The 19,402-nt window shown below is 41.4% G+C and overlaps 1 protein-coding gene and 1 long non-coding RNA gene across 2 annotated transcripts; one reads left to right on the top strand and one right to left on the bottom strand.

The window, feature by feature from the left end:
* Window positions 1-3,974: 3,974 nt before the first annotated feature.
* Window positions 3,975-4,230, bottom strand: LOC109198968 (uncharacterized). The gene is made up of 2 exons (XR_002059482.2): window positions 4,170-4,230; window positions 3,975-4,063 (listed from the first exon to the last, which is right to left on the bottom strand). It is a non-coding gene; the product is annotated as an uncharacterized LOC109198968 (long non-coding RNA).
* A 5,741-nt stretch (window positions 4,231-9,971) lies between these two features.
* Window positions 9,972-17,836, top strand: LOC100708470 (NACHT, LRR and PYD domains-containing protein 3-like). Its single transcript, XM_019354267.2, has 8 exons — window positions 9,972-10,085; window positions 10,500-10,578; window positions 10,689-10,917; window positions 11,022-12,811; window positions 12,933-13,106; window positions 13,197-13,370; window positions 13,509-13,555; window positions 14,553-17,836. The coding sequence occupies exons 4-8, from the start codon at window positions 11,727-11,729 to the stop codon at window positions 15,092-15,094; spliced, it is 2,022 nt and encodes a 673-aa protein (XP_019209812.1). The 5' UTR covers window positions 9,972-10,085; window positions 10,500-10,578; window positions 10,689-10,917; window positions 11,022-11,726; the 3' UTR covers window positions 15,095-17,836.
* The last annotated feature ends 1,566 nt before the right edge of the window (window positions 17,837-19,402 follow it).

A 19,402-nucleotide genomic window follows, 5' to 3' on the forward strand; every position in this document is an offset into this window, starting at 1 on the left:
GACTGGCCGTCCATGGCGGTGTCATCATATAAGTGGTCTCCAGGTCGTTAGCCAATCCGTATGGTCCGTCCACTGGATCCACCAATAACAGAGAGACACCTGGACACCTGCACACTCAGATTTGCATATGAGACAACTTTAGGACAACAATTGTAACAGAACCATACTTAATTTAACCAGATAAATATTTTATATAGTGTGTGTGAGAGAGAGAGAGTATGCAAACGGTTAACAAACAATCATTATAAAATTCAGCATACTTTGAGAATAGCCGGCAAATCAACGATACAGCTCTTCCAATTAATGGCTAATTAATAATGTCCAAAAGGTCTAAAAGATTCAATAAGCCACATCAGTGTTTAGTGGCTAATAAGTGGCTGACAAAGGTAAACAGAAGTTTTCCCAATCCCTACTAATGATTGTTATCTTGTTTCAGGATACATAATTCCTGCCATTATAGAAAGACACATCTGCTTACCTGTATCTTTTGCTCATTTCTCCTCCTCTTCTTTCTCTTTTTTTCTAAACTGAGGACCTGATGGCTTTGACATTTTCTTGTCCATCTTTCATCAGTAATTTTGCACTCCAGTATCAACACCCAACCCCACAACATAAACTATAAACAACATAAACATAAACAACATAAACCAGGCCTGGATTTACCTTCTACTGACACACTGAAACATCCATCCATCCATCCATCTTCATCCGCTTTATCCGAGGCCGGGTCGCGGGGGCAGCAGCCTAAGCAGAGAAGCCCAGACCTCCCTCTCCCCAGCCACCTCCTCCAGCTTTTCCGGGGGAACACCAAGGCGTTCCCAGGCCAGCCGAGAGATATAACTCTCCAGCGTGTCCTGGGTCTGCCCCGGGGCCTCCTCCCGGTGGGACATGCCCGGAACACCTCACCCAGGAGGCATCCTTGTCAGATGCCCGAACCACCTCAACTGGCTCCTTTCGATATAGTCGGGCTCACCTCTACGCATGACTTGGGCTCTGGAACCAGTCTCCTCTGAAGAGGGGCTGGACTCTGTCTCAGTCTAGAGTTGCCCCTGGTGAGAGGCGGCGGGCTGGGGTGGGTATTCTAATATCCCCTCGGCTTGCTGCCGGTACGTTGGGGTTTTTCCCGGTGGATGAGAGGGTTTGTTCCCTGCGCCTTAGGGTCGGGGAACAGGTCCTGACTGTCATCTGCGCTTATGCGCCGAGTGGCAGTTCAGAGTACCCAGCCTTCTTAGAGTCCCTGGGGGGGGTGCTGGAAGGTGCCCCACCTGGAGACTCTGTTGTCCTGCTGGGAGACTTCAATGCTCATGTGGGTAACAACAGCGAGACCTGGAGGGGCGTGATTGGGAGGAACGGCCTCCCTGATCTGAATCCGAGTGATGTTTTGTTATTGGACTTCTGTGCAAGTCACAGTTTGGCCATAACGAACACCTTGTTCGAACATAAGAGTGTCCATAATTGCACGTGGCACCAGGACGCTCTAGGCCGCAGGTCGATGATCGATTTTGTAATCGTATCACCAGACCTGCGACCATATGTTCTGGACACTCGGGTAAAGAGAGGGGCTGAACTGTCAACTGATCACCACCTGGTGGTGAGTTGGATCAGGTGGCGGGGGAGGACGCTGGACAGACCCAGTGCACCTAAACGCGTAGTGAGGGTATGCTGGGAACGTCTAGCAGAGGCCCCAGTCCGTGAGATCTTCAACGCACACCTCCGGCAGAGCTTCAACAGCATTCCGAGGGAGACTGGGGACATTGAGTCCGAATGGACCATGTTCAGCGTCTCCATCGCCGAAGCTGCTGCATTGAGCTGCGGCCGCAAGGTGGTTGGTGCCTGCCGTGGTGGTAATCCCCGAACCAAATGGTGGACACCAGAGGTGAAGGGAGCCACCAGGCTGAAGAAGGAGTCCAATCGGGCTTGGTTAGCCTGTGGGATTCCGGAGGCAGCCGACAGGTATCGACAGGCCAAGCGGAATGCAGCTCGGGCAGTGGCTGAAGCAAAAACTCGGGTGTGGGAGGAGTTCGGCGAGGCCATGGAAAAAGACTTTCGGACTGCCTCGAAGAGATTCTGGCAAACCGTCAGGTGTCTCAGGAGGGGAAAGCGGTGCTCTACCTGCACTGTGTATAGTGCTGGCGGAGCGCTGCTGACGTCGACTGAGAAAATTGTCAGATGGTGGAAGGAATACTTCGAGGACCTCCTTAATCCCACTGACACGTCTTCCGAGGAGGAAGCAGAGTCTGGGGATGAGGGGAATGACCCGCCAATTTCCGGGGCGAGGTCACTGAGGCAGTTAAACAACTCCTTGGTGGCAGAGCCCCTGGTGTTGATGAGGTCCGCCCCGAGTTCCTGAAGGCTCTGGATGTTGTAGGGCTGTCCTGGTTGACACGCCTCTACAATGTTGCGTGGAGATCAGGGGCAGTACCCCTGGACTGGCAGACCGGGGTGGTGGTCCCCATCTTTAAGAAGGGAGACCGGAGGGTGTGTTTCAACTACAGGGGGATCACACTCCTCAGCCTCGCTGGGAAAGTCTATGCCAGGGTGCTGGAAAGGAGAGTTTGTCCGCTAGTCGAACCTCGGATACAGGAGGAACAATGCGGTTTTCGTCCTGGTCGCGGAACACTGGACCAGCTCTTTATCCTCTCAAGGATACTTGAGGGTGCATGGGAGTTTGCCCAACCAGTCTACATGTGTTTTGTGGACTTGGAGAAGGCATTCGACCGTGTCCCTCGGGGTGTCCTGTGGGAGGTGTTGCGGGAGTATGGGGTGTCTGGCCCATTGCTACGGGCCATTCGATCCCTATACAACCGTTGCAAGAGTTTGGTTCGCATTGCCGGCAATAAGTCGGACTCGTTCCTGGTGGGTGATGGGCTCCGCCAGGGCTGCCCTTTGTCACCGGTTCTGTTCATAATTTTTATGGACAGGATTTCTAGGCGCAGCCAAGTGGCGGAGGGCTTTCGCTTCGGTGGCCTCAGAATCTCATCTCTGCTTTTTGCGGATGATGTGGTTCTGTTGGCTTCATCAGGTGAAGGCCTCCAGCTCGCACTGGAACGGTTCGCAGCCGAGTGTGAAGCAGCGGGAATGAGCATCAGCACCTCCAAATCTGAGGCCATGGTTCTCAGCCGGAAAAGGGTGGAGTGCCCACTCCGGGTCGGGGATGAGTTCCTGCCCCAAGTGGAGGAGTTCAAGTATCTCGGGGTCTTGTTCGCGAGTGATGGGAGAAGGGAGCCGGAGATCGACAGATGGATTGGTGCTGCGGCTGCAGTGATGCGGACGCTGCACCGGTCCGTCATGGTGAAGAGGGAGCTGAGTGTAAAAGCGAAGCTCTCAATTTACCGGTCGATCTACGTCCCTACCCTCACCTATGGCCATGAGCTGTGGGTAGTGACCGAAAGAACGAGATCGCGGATACAAGCGGCAGAAATGAGCTTCCTCCGAAGGGTGGCTGGCCTCTCCCTTAGAGATAGGGTGAGAAGTTCGGCCATCCGGGAGGGGCTCAGAGTAGAGCAGCTGCTCCTCCACATCAAAAGGAGCCACTGAAACATTTCATTAATATAATTTTTCATCTCTACTTTTTAACACTGTCCCTTGTCCTTGAAACCTACAATCCAATCAGAAATTCAAGTTGATCTCAAACGCTCTCCAATCTGGATCCTTTATCAATTGAGATTTGAGCGGTGACTCTGTCTCCTCGTGGTTATCATTCACCCGTCTCCTCAAAAATTTACTCAGAAATAAACAATCTTCAGACTCCACACACACAGGTACAGACCCGAGTCATCAGTCCTGACTCTGAACAGTTGAAGTCTGATTCGTCCTTCTCTTAGGGCGTTTTTGTCACTCTGGACTCGTCCTGAAAACCTTTCATCCTGAGACTCTGACACCTCAATACCTTCATGGACATGATACAGGACTGAGCCTTTATGACCAGTTATGTTATGATTACAGAGGATGTTGAGAGCTTTGGTGGATCTATCAGGTTTGGTGGTGAACGTCCACTCCAGTGTGATGTTGTGGTTCTCCTCTGCCTGATAGGAGGTCTGTGTCACATTGACTACAAATGATCCTGTTGAGGAGACAGAGAGGGAAAGAGAGGAGCAGACACACTGAGAACTGGAACAAATCTGTTGTTGAGTTTATTTGGAGTTCATAAAGTGAAGCTGTAAACTAACCAGAGACACATGAGGTGAGGATGATGAGCAGCAGGATCCTGCAGATCATCTTCTCCCTGTGAGAGGAGACAGAGGTGAAGAGTCACCAACACATGAGGTCAAAGGTCAGTCAGTACAGCTAGAAGAAGGAAAATCTACAGCAGGGGTGGGCAATCTCAGTCCACGAGGGCCGGTGTCCCTGCAGGTTTTAGATCTCACCTTGGGTCAACACACCTGAATCACATGATTAGTTCGTTACCAGGCCTCTGGAGAACTTCAGGACATGTTGAGGAGCTAATTTAGCCATTTAAATCAGCTGTGTTGGTTCGAGGACACATCTAAAACCTGCAGGGACACCGGCCCTCGTGGACTGAGATTGCCCACCCCTGATCTACAGTCTGACTTCATTCACTCATCACAACATCTGATCCTGTTCATGATCCTGATTATTACACTGACTGATCAAAACTACATGAACTACAACCACTGCAATGGAAACATTTTCTCATACGGGGATTAATTTTCTATGTAGATGTAAACCATTGACTCCGTTTCTCTGAACTGCTCACAAACCTTCTCTGACAGTGAGGACTTAGATGGGGGGTGTGGAACTCCAGGCCTCCAGGGCCGGTGTCCTGCAGGTTTTAGATCTCACCCTGGGTCTACACACCTGAATCAAATGATTAGTTCATTACCAGGCCTCTGGAGAACTTCAAGACATGTTGAGGAGCTAATTTAGCCATTTCAATCAGCTGTGTTGGATCACGGACACATCTAAAACCTGCAGGACACCGACCCTAGAGGCCTGGAGTTTGATATCTGTGACTTAGATGCTTTATCTTCTCTGTATACTACTGATAAGAAGTTGTAGAGGAGCATAAATGGCCTGTATTTTAATCACTGGTCTCATGTAAAATAGGATAAAAAATACAAATATGAAGCTGCTGGAGACAGAAATAAAGCAACTGATGATACAAAAAGGTCAAATACATAATTCTGCTGTCCTTTTCTTTGAAATTGTTTGCTTTTTTCCACCAGATTCAGCTCTGCGGCACCTCCTTACACATCTGGGAATCTTTGAAGTTTCACTTTAACTTGTGGGTGAGATCATCCAGAGGAACCATGGTTTCTTTTTATTTGATGGTCTCTGCTTTTTTTTTTTTTTTTTTTTTTTTTTTTATTACATGGCTTGTGATTTTAACCTTTTATGGTGTTTTTTTTATTTGCATATTTTTTTTATTGCTGTTATAAACATCTTATTTTATAGTGGTTTTATTTCTTGTTGATCTTGCTCTAAAAAACTAAATTGCTTGCACCTCTGTGAGTGCTAACACTGCAGTTAGGCAGTTAGCAAAGATTGCAGATTCTTAACTTTTTCCTGTGATTACAGTTTATACATCACTATGATCTGGAAATATCTGCATATTTCAGATAACCTCACTCACATAATTGTTCTGAGGAAATCGTAATGGTCACTGTGTGTTTGCACAAAGACAGGAAGTGATATAAAGATTTGACTTTTTTTTATGTGAAAGAGTAATTTTCACATAAACTTGTTTTTGTCGTGCTCGTGCTCTCACTGAATAAAGAAAATAAAGTAGCCTTGTTGTTCCAGTTACACTGGATTCTTTTACTTTTATTATGAAATCCCTCAAATCTGGGAAAAGTTCCCAACTAAACACTTCAGAAACAGCTGATTATACAATTACTTTGGAGTGTTTCATGAAGCTATGCTACATTTTACCTTATTAGTATGTGTATTTCTCAAGTAACAAACCCTCAAAGTAGGAGTGGAGTTGAAAAACACACGGAAGGTGTTTATACACGAAGTCCAACAAGTCTAAAGTTTCAATAGTCACAGACAGGGGCATCACTAGGTTTTAAGGACAGGGGGGATTTAGCCCCCAAGAGATGCAAACGATATGAACGAACGTAGCGCATAAGCACAAAATTTCACAAACAGAAATTAAAGACTGAGGAATTGCTTTTCAACAGATTAAGCCACCAATAGATTTGTTGTTTTATTCCAGTCTGTTTTTGAATACAGTACACCAAGAAAACACAGGAAATGTGTTTGCTTTATTAAAAACAAGAAAAAACAAAAATAAAAAAGTACATCATTTTTATGGCCGCAATCACCAGTTACTTGGTTGGTGGAAGTATCAAAGAATGCCGTCTGTTTTTAAGAGTGGCACATAGCTCAGTCACTCTCTTGTGACTGAGATGCTGAGGTAGCATCAGTAGACAACATATCTTTGGGTGGACATCCAGCCTTTGTTTTCCAGCCAAGAAAGTTTCTGGCCACCAGAACCTTCTCTGTTTTCAGGTCAACTCTGTAGTGCTTTGCAAGTTCATTCAAGTGTGGTTCACTCAAAAAGTTCTCAGATTTAGGACTGCATGCCTGGATGCCTTGTAGTAGCCCTGCATCTACACTGCAAAAGCTTTGATCAAGCTCGCCAACCATCCGATCCACACAAGGGAAACGTAACTCTCTTTTCAATGTGTCTGAATTGTTCAATTCAGTGCGTGAACCCACAGTTACCTCCAGCAGAAAATCCTCCATTTTCCTCTGTTTGTGCCTTGTCTTGGCACCTGGTTCAGGGATACTGTGGGTGTTGCACAGGGCCTTGGTTTTCTCATACAGTTCTGTGGCAAATGCATCTGAGTGTCACGCACAGCTTGTTTGCAGATAAAAGCTTCTGCCAGGTCTAAAGTCTCTTTCTGCAGGAACTTTTCTTTTTCTGCCCACAAAGGCACAAACTTCAGTTCGTGTGCCACAGCAAACTGGTAGGCAAGCTTTCTGACCTCACTTGGTGACAGACCAAAATAAATGTCAGCTGACCTAGTAATATACTCAACAAGCTGCTTTTCCAAATCAGGGGAAAAAATCTTCCTTGGCGTTGTATAACCAACCATTGTTGTTGGCATGGCTGTCTGACTTTCAATTTCTTCTCTGGTAATCTTTTGACAATACCGAGTTAGAGTACGGTAATTTATGTCCAAATCCTTTGCTGTACTTCTGATTGATTTGTTCTGCATCTTTACCTGCCTGACTGCCTTTAACATAATGTCAGGTGGTGTTCTGCCACGCTCTGTCTTTCGTTGATAATTTCGAACCATCTTACTTTCTTCCTTCCTTCCTTAATTCCTGCCTCTCCTTCCTTTCTTCAAAAACCTTATTACAAATACAAATGAATTACAATATCACAATTTTTTGGAGCATTTATTTGTACTGGGGCAAGTTGTCACATGTGACGACTTGCCCCAAAGTTAATGAGACAACTTGCCCCAAACTGACATTTATGCTAATTTTGGCTAAATGTCAGGGTTAGCTCAACATAGCACATCAGCTGAAGTATCAAAAGACACGTTAATGTCTCCTCTATTTTGTGTAAAATAATAATTTGTAACATCTATACCTAACAAAGTTGTACTGAAGAAAATTTAAAGTGATTTATTTTTCCTTTTAGGTCAAAAAAATAAAAAAGATGTGCTCACCTCAGATTAGAGCAGTCTTGACCACATGTGAACAGGAGGTTGACTATAGAAGAAGAAGTCACAAAAAGTGGCTATTTCATTTTTGAGATAGAGCCTCTAGTGTTGGAGTTATGAACAGTGTGACAACTTACCCGTGTGACAACTTACCCCGCTCTCCCCTACACGGATTCTGCACAAGGACGTAAACACACAGCGCGGACCCGCGGATCAGAATCAGTGAGATGTCGCCTTTCTCACCCGACGGGCGCTGCAGCTTTAAGCGGCTGCGCGCGCTCCCGCGGACGGCAATCACTTTCTGGCACAACAACTGCACGGACACGGTCGGGGCTGAAACCCGACAGCTCGCTGATTCTGATATTTCGGCGGGTCCGCGCTTTGTGTTCACGCCCTTTTTGCACTGATTCTAAAGCTGTTAGTTTGATCTCTCTCCAAACAATATTGACTGAACCAGCAGCAAAAGACGATCCAAACTACGCTTCACATAAACATCGTCATGAATTCCCTCTGACTTTTACTGTTTTGCTTCACCCACGATAAAATCACACTTCATGCACAGCTCTCTCCCTCTCTGTACTGTTTCCTGCATTATTCGCTTGCTTGTTACGCACAACTCTACTGTTGTTTACAGCGCTGTCGCCGCTGTTTTGTTTTTTTTTCGTTTTAAATACTTCCGAAAAGAAAACCTAATTTCTGCCGTTCAATACTGAACAAATGTAAACTTTTTAAAATTATGCAAAATGTAAAACGCTTAGTGTCTCTAATAAAACCGCTGTAACGTCAGAGGTAATGTTCATATGTTGATTAATGGTTTTCTTTCGTTTTTGATGTACTGCAGAATATTTTTATAAAATCCCAGGCCAGGAAAACCACCTTCATGTTTTTCTGTGTTTTATCTTCAGCTACTTTGACACAAATGCTGTGACGCTCACACCTTTGATAAAGTCTGGCGTGTGTCAGCTTCCTTTTTATAGATACAAAAATATGTCAATGTACTGATCTGAATTATAATATTTCTGACTGTCAAAATTTCCCAGATTCAAATCGAATTTAATTGAATCGAATCGAATCGAATTGAATCGAATCGTGGATCGAATCGATTCGGGCCTTGTGAATCGGAAACGAATCGATTCTAGAAATCAGTGACGATACCCAGCCCTATTTTTAATGTGAGAAAATTATACTACACATGGTGTGTTTAACTTGCAAATCTAAAAAAGCTCTTTGAGGCAACACTGACTATGTTGTTTCTAGACAGTGTTATTTTTATACAGCCTGCTCAACTTATGCCAACTGCGAGTCGCTAAACTGGCATGCCTGCAGTTCAAACTAACCTCTCTAGCACTTATGTCACAGTAAAACTGTGGAACAATCATGAGACCAGAGCAGGAAACCTTTAAACAAAAAGCTGGCAATTTTATGTAGATAGTCTTTGATGTTTCCACTTTATCACATTTTTTGTTTCACTTTGTAGTAATGCATGTTTTGCCCTCACTTTCTCCATTTTCTGTCTTTTACCAGGTGGCTTCAGCTTGTTACCAACATGGAAAGGTATCACACTCAGCATCTCACATTACACAGTACTTTTCAGTAGTAATCACAGTGAACATTAGTGAATATTATTGTATTGTAACAGAAAATAAATAAAGATATAAAAATAAAAACACATTGGTTAGTGGTGCTGATATGTGGTGGACTCAGATATTTAATGAAGAGAAGGAGCCAAATTTTCAAGATAGTATCTGAAAGGAGACGCCTAAAATATAACACCTGAGCCTAAATCATGACCATGTTCTATGTCTACAAGAAAGAGAAGGAGTAGTTCAGTGAATTAATTACATGAAAAAAAACATACTGCTGATGACAAATAACATATAACAAAAAAAATTATGACATTTATCATCTCATGCTGATGCCATTAATTGAACTAAAATCCCCAGAAAGTAACACTGGAAATTCTTTAAAAAAAAGTTCCAAATTGATTTGGTCTTTCTTACCCTGTCTTCCTTTTGTGTATGTTATTATTTATACATTTGGATAAAAGGTCAGCTGAATATTTACATTTGAACCAAAGTAGTAAAACCAAAGAAAAGAACAAAAATAACAAAACAAATGAAAAGCTTTCTGTGTGGAAATGCACACATGGATCGTGCTGATGTGTGACATACTCAGATATTCAGTGAAGTTAAATAGAAGGAGCCAGACATCTGAAAAAAAGTGACTGAAACCAGAGGTTTTTAAGCTATCTGTATTCTTTTGTTTTAAATATCTTTTTGTTTGTACTGCCGTTGTTGTAGTTGACAGCTGATTTTCATTCCTCTCTTTCAGAATCCATCAGAGACCAGACTCCCCACCTGCAACCAGCTCTGTATCTTTGAGGAGTGATGATTCAAAGGATCACGACATTTACTTTAAAAAAGGAGAACCCTCTGCTGTTAAAGAGTAAGCTGTAATTAATTATTACTGTTGTCCCGTCCAGCTTTAGATTGTGACCCTTGGAGTGTGTATAAAATTGATTTTGGTAAGGATAAATACTTTATTTATCCCATACCTACGGAATCATTTTTTAACAGAGCTTAGATGTGTTTCTTTTTTCCTCTCACATACACATGGTGTGTCTCTGTGGTGTGGTGATTAGCTTTGTCACCTTACAACAAGAAGGTCCATGCTTGGCTGGGTTTTCTCCAGCTTCCTGGTGATTTTAAATTGGCCATAGGTGTGAATCTGGGCATCAATGGCTCTCTGTCTTATGTGCCGTCCCTGCAACAGTTAAAACTGGGATAGGCAGATCAACAATATGCTGTTTGAAAACGATGGAATTGTTACACATGGTGATTTTTCATGCTGTCTCCACAGAGTTGATCCAGAAAGCTCATCTGTTTCCAATTCCCAGTCTGGCCAGCAGCATCTACCAGACCGGGACTCTATATTTATGGTCTGTACATACATTTCCTGTGCTCACAGCCTCACATATATCAGTGGATTATATGTCAATCCATCACTGATCTTCCATGTTTTTAGACTGTGTCATTTATTCGGTTCCAGATATTGGAAAAGAAAATGTTTCTTTTTGTGAAGAATGAGTTGAAGAAGATGCAGAATGCTCTGAATCCAGATGGCACAGAAACCTCAGAGAGTCAGCGGAAGGATGAGGAGGTGTTGGACAATGAAAATAAGGAGCAGAGGATGGGCAGCAAAGAGGCATTTTTGAAAATCATAGTGGGTTTTTTGAGTGAAATGAAGCAGGAGGAGCTGGCTGTCCGTCTGCAGAGCAGTAAGAGAATTTCCTTTAAAAATGCATTTGTATTGCAATTAAAAGGTGCTTTTTTTCTCTTATATTTAAATTATAATGGCCTTATTTATTATGCTTTCCTTTAGAGTACCCCAGTCGAAGCTGGGAATGTAAAATGAAATCTAGCCTGAAGGAAAAGTTCCAGTGTGTGTTTGAGGGGATTGCAAAAAAAGGAAAGGAAAGGCCCCTTCTGAATCAGATCTACACAGAGCTCTAGATCACAGAGGGAGGGACCGGAGAGGTCAACAGTGAGCATGAGGTCAGACAGATTGAAACATTTTCCAGAAAACGTGAAACAACAATCAGATGTGAAGACATCTTTAAAGCCTTACCAAAGGAGAGAGATAAACCAATCAGAATGATGCTAACAAAGGGAGTGGCTGGCATTGGAAAAACATTCCTAACACAAAAATACACTTTGGATTGGGTCGAAGACAAAGGCAACCAGGACATTCAGCTCATGTTTCCATTCACATTCAGAGAGTTTAATCTTCTGAGAGATAAAAAAAATCAGTTTGGTAGAACTTATTCATCACTTCTTCACGGAAACCAAAGAAGCAGGAATCTGTAACTTTAAAAAGTTCAAAGTTGTGTTCATCTTTGATGGTCTGGATGAGTGTCGACCTCCTCTGAACTTCAACAACACTGAGACTGTGACTGATGTTACAGAGTCCACATCAGTGGATGTGCTGCTGACAAACCTCATCAGGGGAAAGTTGCTTCCCTCTGCTCACATCTGGATAACCACACGACCTGCAGCAGCCAATCAGATCCCTGCTGAGTGTGTAGACATGGTTACAGAGGTCAGAGGGTTCACTGACCCACAGAAGAAGGAGTATTTCATGAAGAGATTCAAAGACGAGGAGCAAGCCAACAGCATATTTTCACAAGTTATGACATCAAAAAGTCTCCACATCATGTGTCACATCCCGATCTTCTGCTGGATCACTGCTACAGTTATGGAGAGTGTGTCAAAAACCAGACAGGATGGAAGACTACCAAAGACCCTGACTGAGATGTACATTCACTTCCTGGTGATTCAGACAAAAGTGAAGAACATCAAGTATGATGGAAGAGCTGAGACAGATCCTCACTGGAGTCCAGAGAGCAGGAAGATGGTTGAGGAATTGGGAAAACTTGCTTTTGAGCAGCTGCAGAAAGACAACCTGGTTTTCTATGAATCAGACCTGACAGAGTGTGGCATTAATGTCAGAGAGGCCTCAGACTACTCAGGAGTGTTCACACAGATTTTTAAAGAAGAAAGAGGGGTCTACCAAGAGAAGATGTTCTGCTTCATCCATTTGACCATTCAAGAGTTTCTGGCTGCTCTTCATGTCCATCTGACATTCACCAAATCTGGTATCAACCTCATGGAAGAGCAACAAACGGCTTCAAAGCAGACTGAAGAGTCTGCTGCAATCCACTTCTACCAGAGTGTAATAGACAAGGCCTTACAGAGTCCAAATGGACACCTGGATTTGTTTCTTCGCTTCATCCTGGGTCTTTCACTGCAGACCAATCAGATTCTCCTACAAGGCCTACTGACACCAACAGGAAGCAGCTTGCAGATCAGTCAGGAAATAGTCCTATACATAAAAAATAAAGTGAATGAGAATTTCCCCGTAGAGAAAAAAATTCAACTGTTCCACTGTCTGAATGAACTAAATGATGACTCTATAGTGAAGGAGATTCAACGTCATTTGAGTTCAGGTAGACTGTCAAGATACAATCTCAGTCCTGCTCAGTGGTCAGCTCTGGTCTTCATCTTACATTCTTCACAAAAAAGTTGGGATGTTATTGATCTGAAAACATACTCAGCTTCAGCTGAAGCGCTCCTGAGACTGCTGCCAGTGGTCAAAATCTGCAAAAAAGCTCTGTGAGTGTGCAACCACCACTAAGCAAGTTAGTGGGAGTTTTCAGTCAGTGCTACTTTCAAGAGTTTGATCAGCTCAAACATTAAAAGGATATTTTCTATTCTCTCATTAATACATTTCCAGGCTGAGTGGCTGTAACCTCACACAGAGAAGTTGTGAAGCTCTGTCCTCAGTTCTCAGTGCTACGTCCTCTAGACTGATAGAGCTGGACATGAGTAACAACAACTTGCAGGACTCAGGAGTGGAGCTACTGTGTGCAGGACTCGCGAGTCCACAATGCACACTTCAAACTCTCAGGTCAGATCAGAAAAAACAAAATACAGTAAAATTTATAAAAAAAGAGCACTTGTCTCTGCCAGTGTGACATGTGCTGTTTTGTGTTTGCAGGCTGTCGGGTTGTCAGATAACAGAGAGGGGCTGTGCTTCACGGGCTTCAGCTCTGAGGTCAAATCCCTCACACCTGAGAGAGCTGGACCTGAGCTACAATCATCCAGGAGACTCAGGAATAAAGCTGCTGTCTCCTCTATGGGACGATCCCTGCTGGAGACTGGACACCCTCAGGTAAAGAGTCAAGATTGTGCAGGAAAAATACCATAATAATGAAAATACATTTTGCTTCTGTGAAGGAAAAAAAGCTGAAAACTTCTGGTTTTTCAAGCTAAAAGTGTTTGTACTTTTCTTTGTTTTTACTAATTTCAGAATGGATCCTCATGGAGACCAGTGGATGAAAACAGGTCTAAAGAAATGTAAGTGTCTTTTATGTTAGTACCTACTGTCATTAAACCCAATTTGCTCCATTCCAGCTTGTACATTACATGCATCTCGTTCCTTTGTGTCCTGGAAGGCAGAGTAAAAAAATGCTAACACAATATAAAATACATAATACTACCACAATAAAAGTGCAGCAAATTACAAAAATTAACATATTAAATATCCACTTTCACATGGCTGTAGCACATCATCTACGAATCAGAAAGCTGGTGGTTTGATCTCTGGCTACTACAATCTGCACGCCAAAGTATTGTTAGGGACAATACTGAACCACATGTTGCTCTGTGATGCATCCATCTGAGTGTGACTGTGTGCAAACAGGAAAAAAAACATCCCTAGGCATAGAAAAATGTGCTTTATTGAGCATGAGGCATGATATAAAATGCTTTGAGTTCTCAAAAGAGCAGAAAAGTGCTATTGAAGAACCAGCTTGTCACAAAGAAACTGCCCAGTGAGGGGGAGTTCTTGAGTATTTAGAAGGTTTTTGGGGAGACCAACAAAACTTGTGCAGAACATAAAATGAAGGATATTACAGTTCAATTGATTTTCATGTTTACACCACCTAAAAGGCAACTTTTAGGTTGCAAAACTGGACCACAAATTTCTGACATGGAAGATGAAAAAAGTGAAAAGTGCATATAAAATTATAAGTTATAGTTATTATAGCATTAAAAAAATCATATATGGCAGGTAAAGGTGTGTGATCCCATGTGTTATGAAAGTTTCATAGTGGATCCTTAGATGTGGATTCAGTAGTGCTCAGGTGTGTAGTTTTATATCTTCATATTTAGTTTGTTTTAGGCTACTTTTCAGTTACGTATTGTAGAAATTTGTTCATGTCCAGTTAATTCTCCAGTACATTACATTCCACAATGTGTGTTGACAATAGGCCAATTGCTGTCTTAGTTTGATTAGAGGTTTCATTGTTTATTGCAGTAGTAACAGTGTTTGTCTTTTGTGTTATTCTCGTAGATTTCTGTGAGCTGACAGTGGATCAGAACACAGTCCACAGTAATCTTAAACTATCCGACAACAACAGGAAGGTGGTGCACATGAACGAGGACCAGCTGTATCCTGATCATCCTGACAGATTTGATAGTCCTCAGCTGATGTGTACTAACAGTCTAACTGGTCGTTCTTACTGGGAAGTTGAACACAGTGGAGAGGTTCTTATTGCAGTGACTTACAAAGGAATAAAACGGAAAGGAAACAGTGATGACAACAGGTTTGGAAGGACTGATGAATCCTGGTCTCTGTACTGTGACAATACTGATTATTTTGCAGTGCACAATTACACATCAACAGCCATCCGTGTTCCCTGCTCATCTGCACCTCACAAGGTTGCAGTATATGTGGATTGTGATGTTGGCACTGTGTCCTTCTACAAGGTCTTTCCAGAAATGCTGTACCACCTCCACACTTTCAACACCACATTCACTGAACCCATTTACCCTGGGTTTAGAGTTAGGTTACGTGACTCCCATATCTACATCTGTCCTGACTCAGAAAACTGAACCTCTGCTGCTACTGTAGAGAGAATTCTGATATTGGTAAAAGAACTTTTTTTATTTCGTCTTGATGCATGCTCAATTGTCCAGGTAAGAAAATTTCCAAAAGTTGATTCTGTTCATCTGGATGTAACGTTTTCAGTGGGAGAAACGTTTCGTCACTCATCCAAGTGACTTCTTCAGTTTCAGCTGACTGCAGGTTTCCCCAATCTTACGGGAAATAGTACAGCTTTTTTTTTAAATTATTGACAAGTAAATAAACAATTGCTGGCACCCAAAATGCCAGTGGCTATTCCTGTGCCCATTGAAAATCTGCTGTTTCATAATTACATTTGATATTACTGGTATATATATTGGTATATTTTTTTTTCCTGAAAGTGTATGTGTGGTATATGTCGACTCTAATTTTGAACTTCCCTGGAAATAAAACATGTTTTCTTTTCCATAGTGTCAAATGTGTTGTAAAGACATGTTGTGAACTTATGTTTGTCACATTTAAAGATTTTCCTGGCACAAGGCTCAGGAATCAGAGGCGCAGGTCTCCCAGTTGCTAATTGGAAAAATATGACATGTTAACCAGCTTAATGCGACTCTGTAGGTCAGAATGCAACAGTGGGTCAGTGTAGCGTTCAGTGAACTCTCAGTCCAACATAAATTTTTAAAAAAGAAATAAACTACTATGGCTGAAACTTTTAGCAAGTATCACAGTACACTGAACACTAGTCTTAGAAGACACTGAGAATCAGAGATCTGGTCCCCGCAGAAAATCTAGAAAATCTAGAAAATCTAGAAAATCTAGATGTGTTTTCATTAATCAGCAGATTATCAGTGTGAACAGGAAGTGAGCTGTTCACACTGTGAGCTGTAGACATGCAGGCAGTTCTCCCACAAAACGCTACGTCCAGATGAACAGATTCAACTTTTGGAGATTTACTTTCCTGGATGATTGAGAATGCATCAAGACAGGCAGTTCATAGTAGCACCAAAACACCAAAAAGATCTACTTCATTAAATGAAAAAGTAAGGTATAAAGAAAAAAGTAGAGTTAACAGAGTGTAGAATGCACGCCACACACACACTGTGTTATGCTCAGAGATGTCACATTTGTTTATGGCTCTTTTGTGCAAGAACCCACAGTTTGGTCAGCACCGGTCTCAGCTTTTCCCACAAAGTTCTCTCATCTCCCACCTCACTAAAAAGGGGGAAACAGACACTGACAACCAGAGACCAGGTCCCCACAGAAAATCTAGATGCGTTTTCATTCATCAGCAGATTATCAGTGTGAATAGGAAATGAGCCGTAGACATGCAGGCAGTTCACAGTAGCACCAAAACAACAATTGAAGGATCTGCTTTATTAAATAAAAAAGGAAGGTGTAAAGAAAAAAGTTAACAGAGTTAAACATTTTTTTTTTTTATCTGACCTCATTAAAACATTTGCTGAGTTCAAAATAAGAAATTGTAAATTTTTTGTAAAATTTCATCTGCTCATGAAAACCAGTCTGTCATACATACAATAACACAATTAAAATTGTATGTGTGTGTTTTGATGAACAAATTAAATGGAAGAATTTGCTTGGATCTGCTTACCTGTTCATGTAAATACGTTCAGGCAGTCAGGAACACGTGAAACGTGCTAAAGGTACAAAACAGGTTTGTAAATGTTTGAAAGCTAAACAGTGACCTGGAGTAAAGGAGGGCGTCTGATTCTAATAATAAAACATTATTTCCTCGAGTTTATTCTGGTAACCTGAGGAGCAAAGCTTTCCTCCACCAAGCAGAGTTACTTTAAATGTCTCTCAGCAAGATTATGCAAAAACTACTTAGAATTTCATGGTGTTATGTGGATCAATATTTTCTCCCACCTTCTCTAACATTACCTGAAACAATGAATATAAAATAGAAAAAGTCCTTAGAAAAGAAATGTATGATGATTCAGTAATGCTGCTGTGCACATCCATATAACAGTCTGTATGAAGCAGTGGGTGAGGCTATCCTTTAACCTTTATTTACATCTATATCCTTTTCTATTTCTGACCTTTATTACACCCTGTGACTGTTCCACTTGTTATACACCTGCTATAACACTTTACCCTGGACGTACAGATATAAGCTGAAGGCATCAAACATTAAAAAGTTGTAATAGCAATTATTTAATTCCTTTTTTATCTTCTTCATATTTTTATTTTGGCTGTTGTCATGTGTAAAAATGGTAATGAGAACAGCAAGCTAATACAATATGGAAAATGACTCTTGCTTGATGCTCTCAGTAAATATTTTCCTAAGGAATTTATGGTTCCAATTTATACTTTCAAAACTTACAACAAAATAAACACCTTAATGTAAATTATATTAAACAACAATGACAACAAAAAACAGCACAGTACGCTTCAGGATGGTCCTAACATGTGATTAACATGTCGATCTTTAGCCTCCTTCATATTCTCAGCCGGATGCACTCCATCATGTCCAGTTTCCAAACACCACATGGTCATAATGTTCAGCTTGAGGTTTCACAAACCAGGCGGTGACATTACTGACACTATTATATGCAGTCTATAAATAAGTTCAGTGTTAGTTCAGTGTTATCTACAGAGTCCCTTCGAGGTGCAGCCAGTTAACAGTACTTGGTTTTGCAATTAAGCTTCTTAGATAAACACGCTTTTTAATTTTGTTTCTTTTATTAAACTCCTCTCCATGTTTGTATTAACTTGGCCTAATGCTGACTGAATAAACTCCAATTATCTGACTAGTTTGGACTTCTCTGGTGTGTGCCTGTATTGGACAAATGTCTCATCTAATGTGCACATAAACTGTCCTGGAGTCGTTCAGGACAGAAACTTTAACTATTTATTAAAGCAATGTGTTTTGTGTTATGCTGGACCAACCCCTTTTTACGTAGCCAGGAGGAGAGTCTCCACAAGTGAATGAAGAACAAAATTACACCTGATAACACAAGGAGTAGCACTATACAGATTATATGGACTACTTTACATCACAGGTGCAGTGATATCTGGCTCTGAGGTTCAGGTCAAGTTACTACAGCAAAGCCGCCTTCATGAAATCATGAATATCCAGAAGATGACATTAATGTTATTAATATTAAACAGATTAAAGCAACCAGAAGAATTTGAATTAAGTTCCCCAAATCCCTTTCTTTCTTAGAGTATGTTTATATATGAGTTATATGAGTTTAATTATGTATTTAATCATTATTTATTATAATAACACAGACCCCAGGAAAGCTAGCAGTGTATTAAAACATTGCAAATTAAAATCCTAATAAATAAATCACCACATTGCTAAGTTACTTACATCACGTAGCTCACTGTCAGTATTCATGCTTATATTCCTTTTTTATATTCTGTGACCATATTGATGTGGAATTAATTTATCAAATTAATTTATTAAGCTAATGTGTTTTGAACCAGAATTAAATACCTCTCCATATCGCACAATCAGGCAAGGATGCTGAGCAGCAGGATCCTACAGACCGTCTGCTCCCTGTAAGAAGAGACAGAGCAAAACTAGTAAAGAAAGTGAGTTTGGAGGCATACTGGTCCTTAGGAACGCGGCACCAAGTCTGTTGTTTTTTCAAAACTAACATAATATGAAGCTGCAGGAAATGGTTGTAATGTTAAAAAGAAATACAATAAGTTAAAAGAACAACAGCAAATACGCTTCAATAGAATTTCATGTGAAACACTGCCCCCTGGTGGAGAAAGCTTTGGTTAAATTCTGTGACAGTGAAAAGACATTATCCTTCTTACCTTCTGAAATAATCTACTAATAATAATCCTAACCGATTCAGTGATTCTGTATTGATTTACTAAGATATGACAGCTCATCTACATTTGGCTGAGTATGATATCAACATGGATTAACATGAGCTTATCTATCTATTAATTTATCAATGTAAACTACAGTCACAACTGCTGCAGAAATGCATTAGAAAATGCTGTGATCCTAATCCATCCTCACATCATTCAAAACATTTTTTTTTATATTTTTTATTTTATATTCTCATTTTTATGTATTTATATTTATTTATTTATTTAATTTTTTATTTTATTTTAATATAATTTATGTTTTTTTTTTCTTTGTAAAGTCCCCTAAAATGAACATGTGGTACAAATAAAACCTAAAACTGACTCAAACATTCCTCCAAATCTACAAACTCTGGCTCAGGTTTTATTAGAATAAAACACTGCATGCTTTGACAGGATGAGATCAGTCAATCTGGACAGCAGAAGCCACAATGAGACACACATTTAAGTCATGTTCAATAATGACAAGCACTTTCACCTTTTGGTAA

This window comes from Oreochromis niloticus, linkage group LG3 (assembly GCF_001858045.2).
Source record: "Oreochromis niloticus isolate F11D_XX linkage group LG3, O_niloticus_UMD_NMBU, whole genome shotgun sequence".
Lineage (NCBI taxonomy): Eukaryota > Metazoa > Chordata > Actinopteri > Cichliformes > Cichlidae > Oreochromis > Oreochromis niloticus.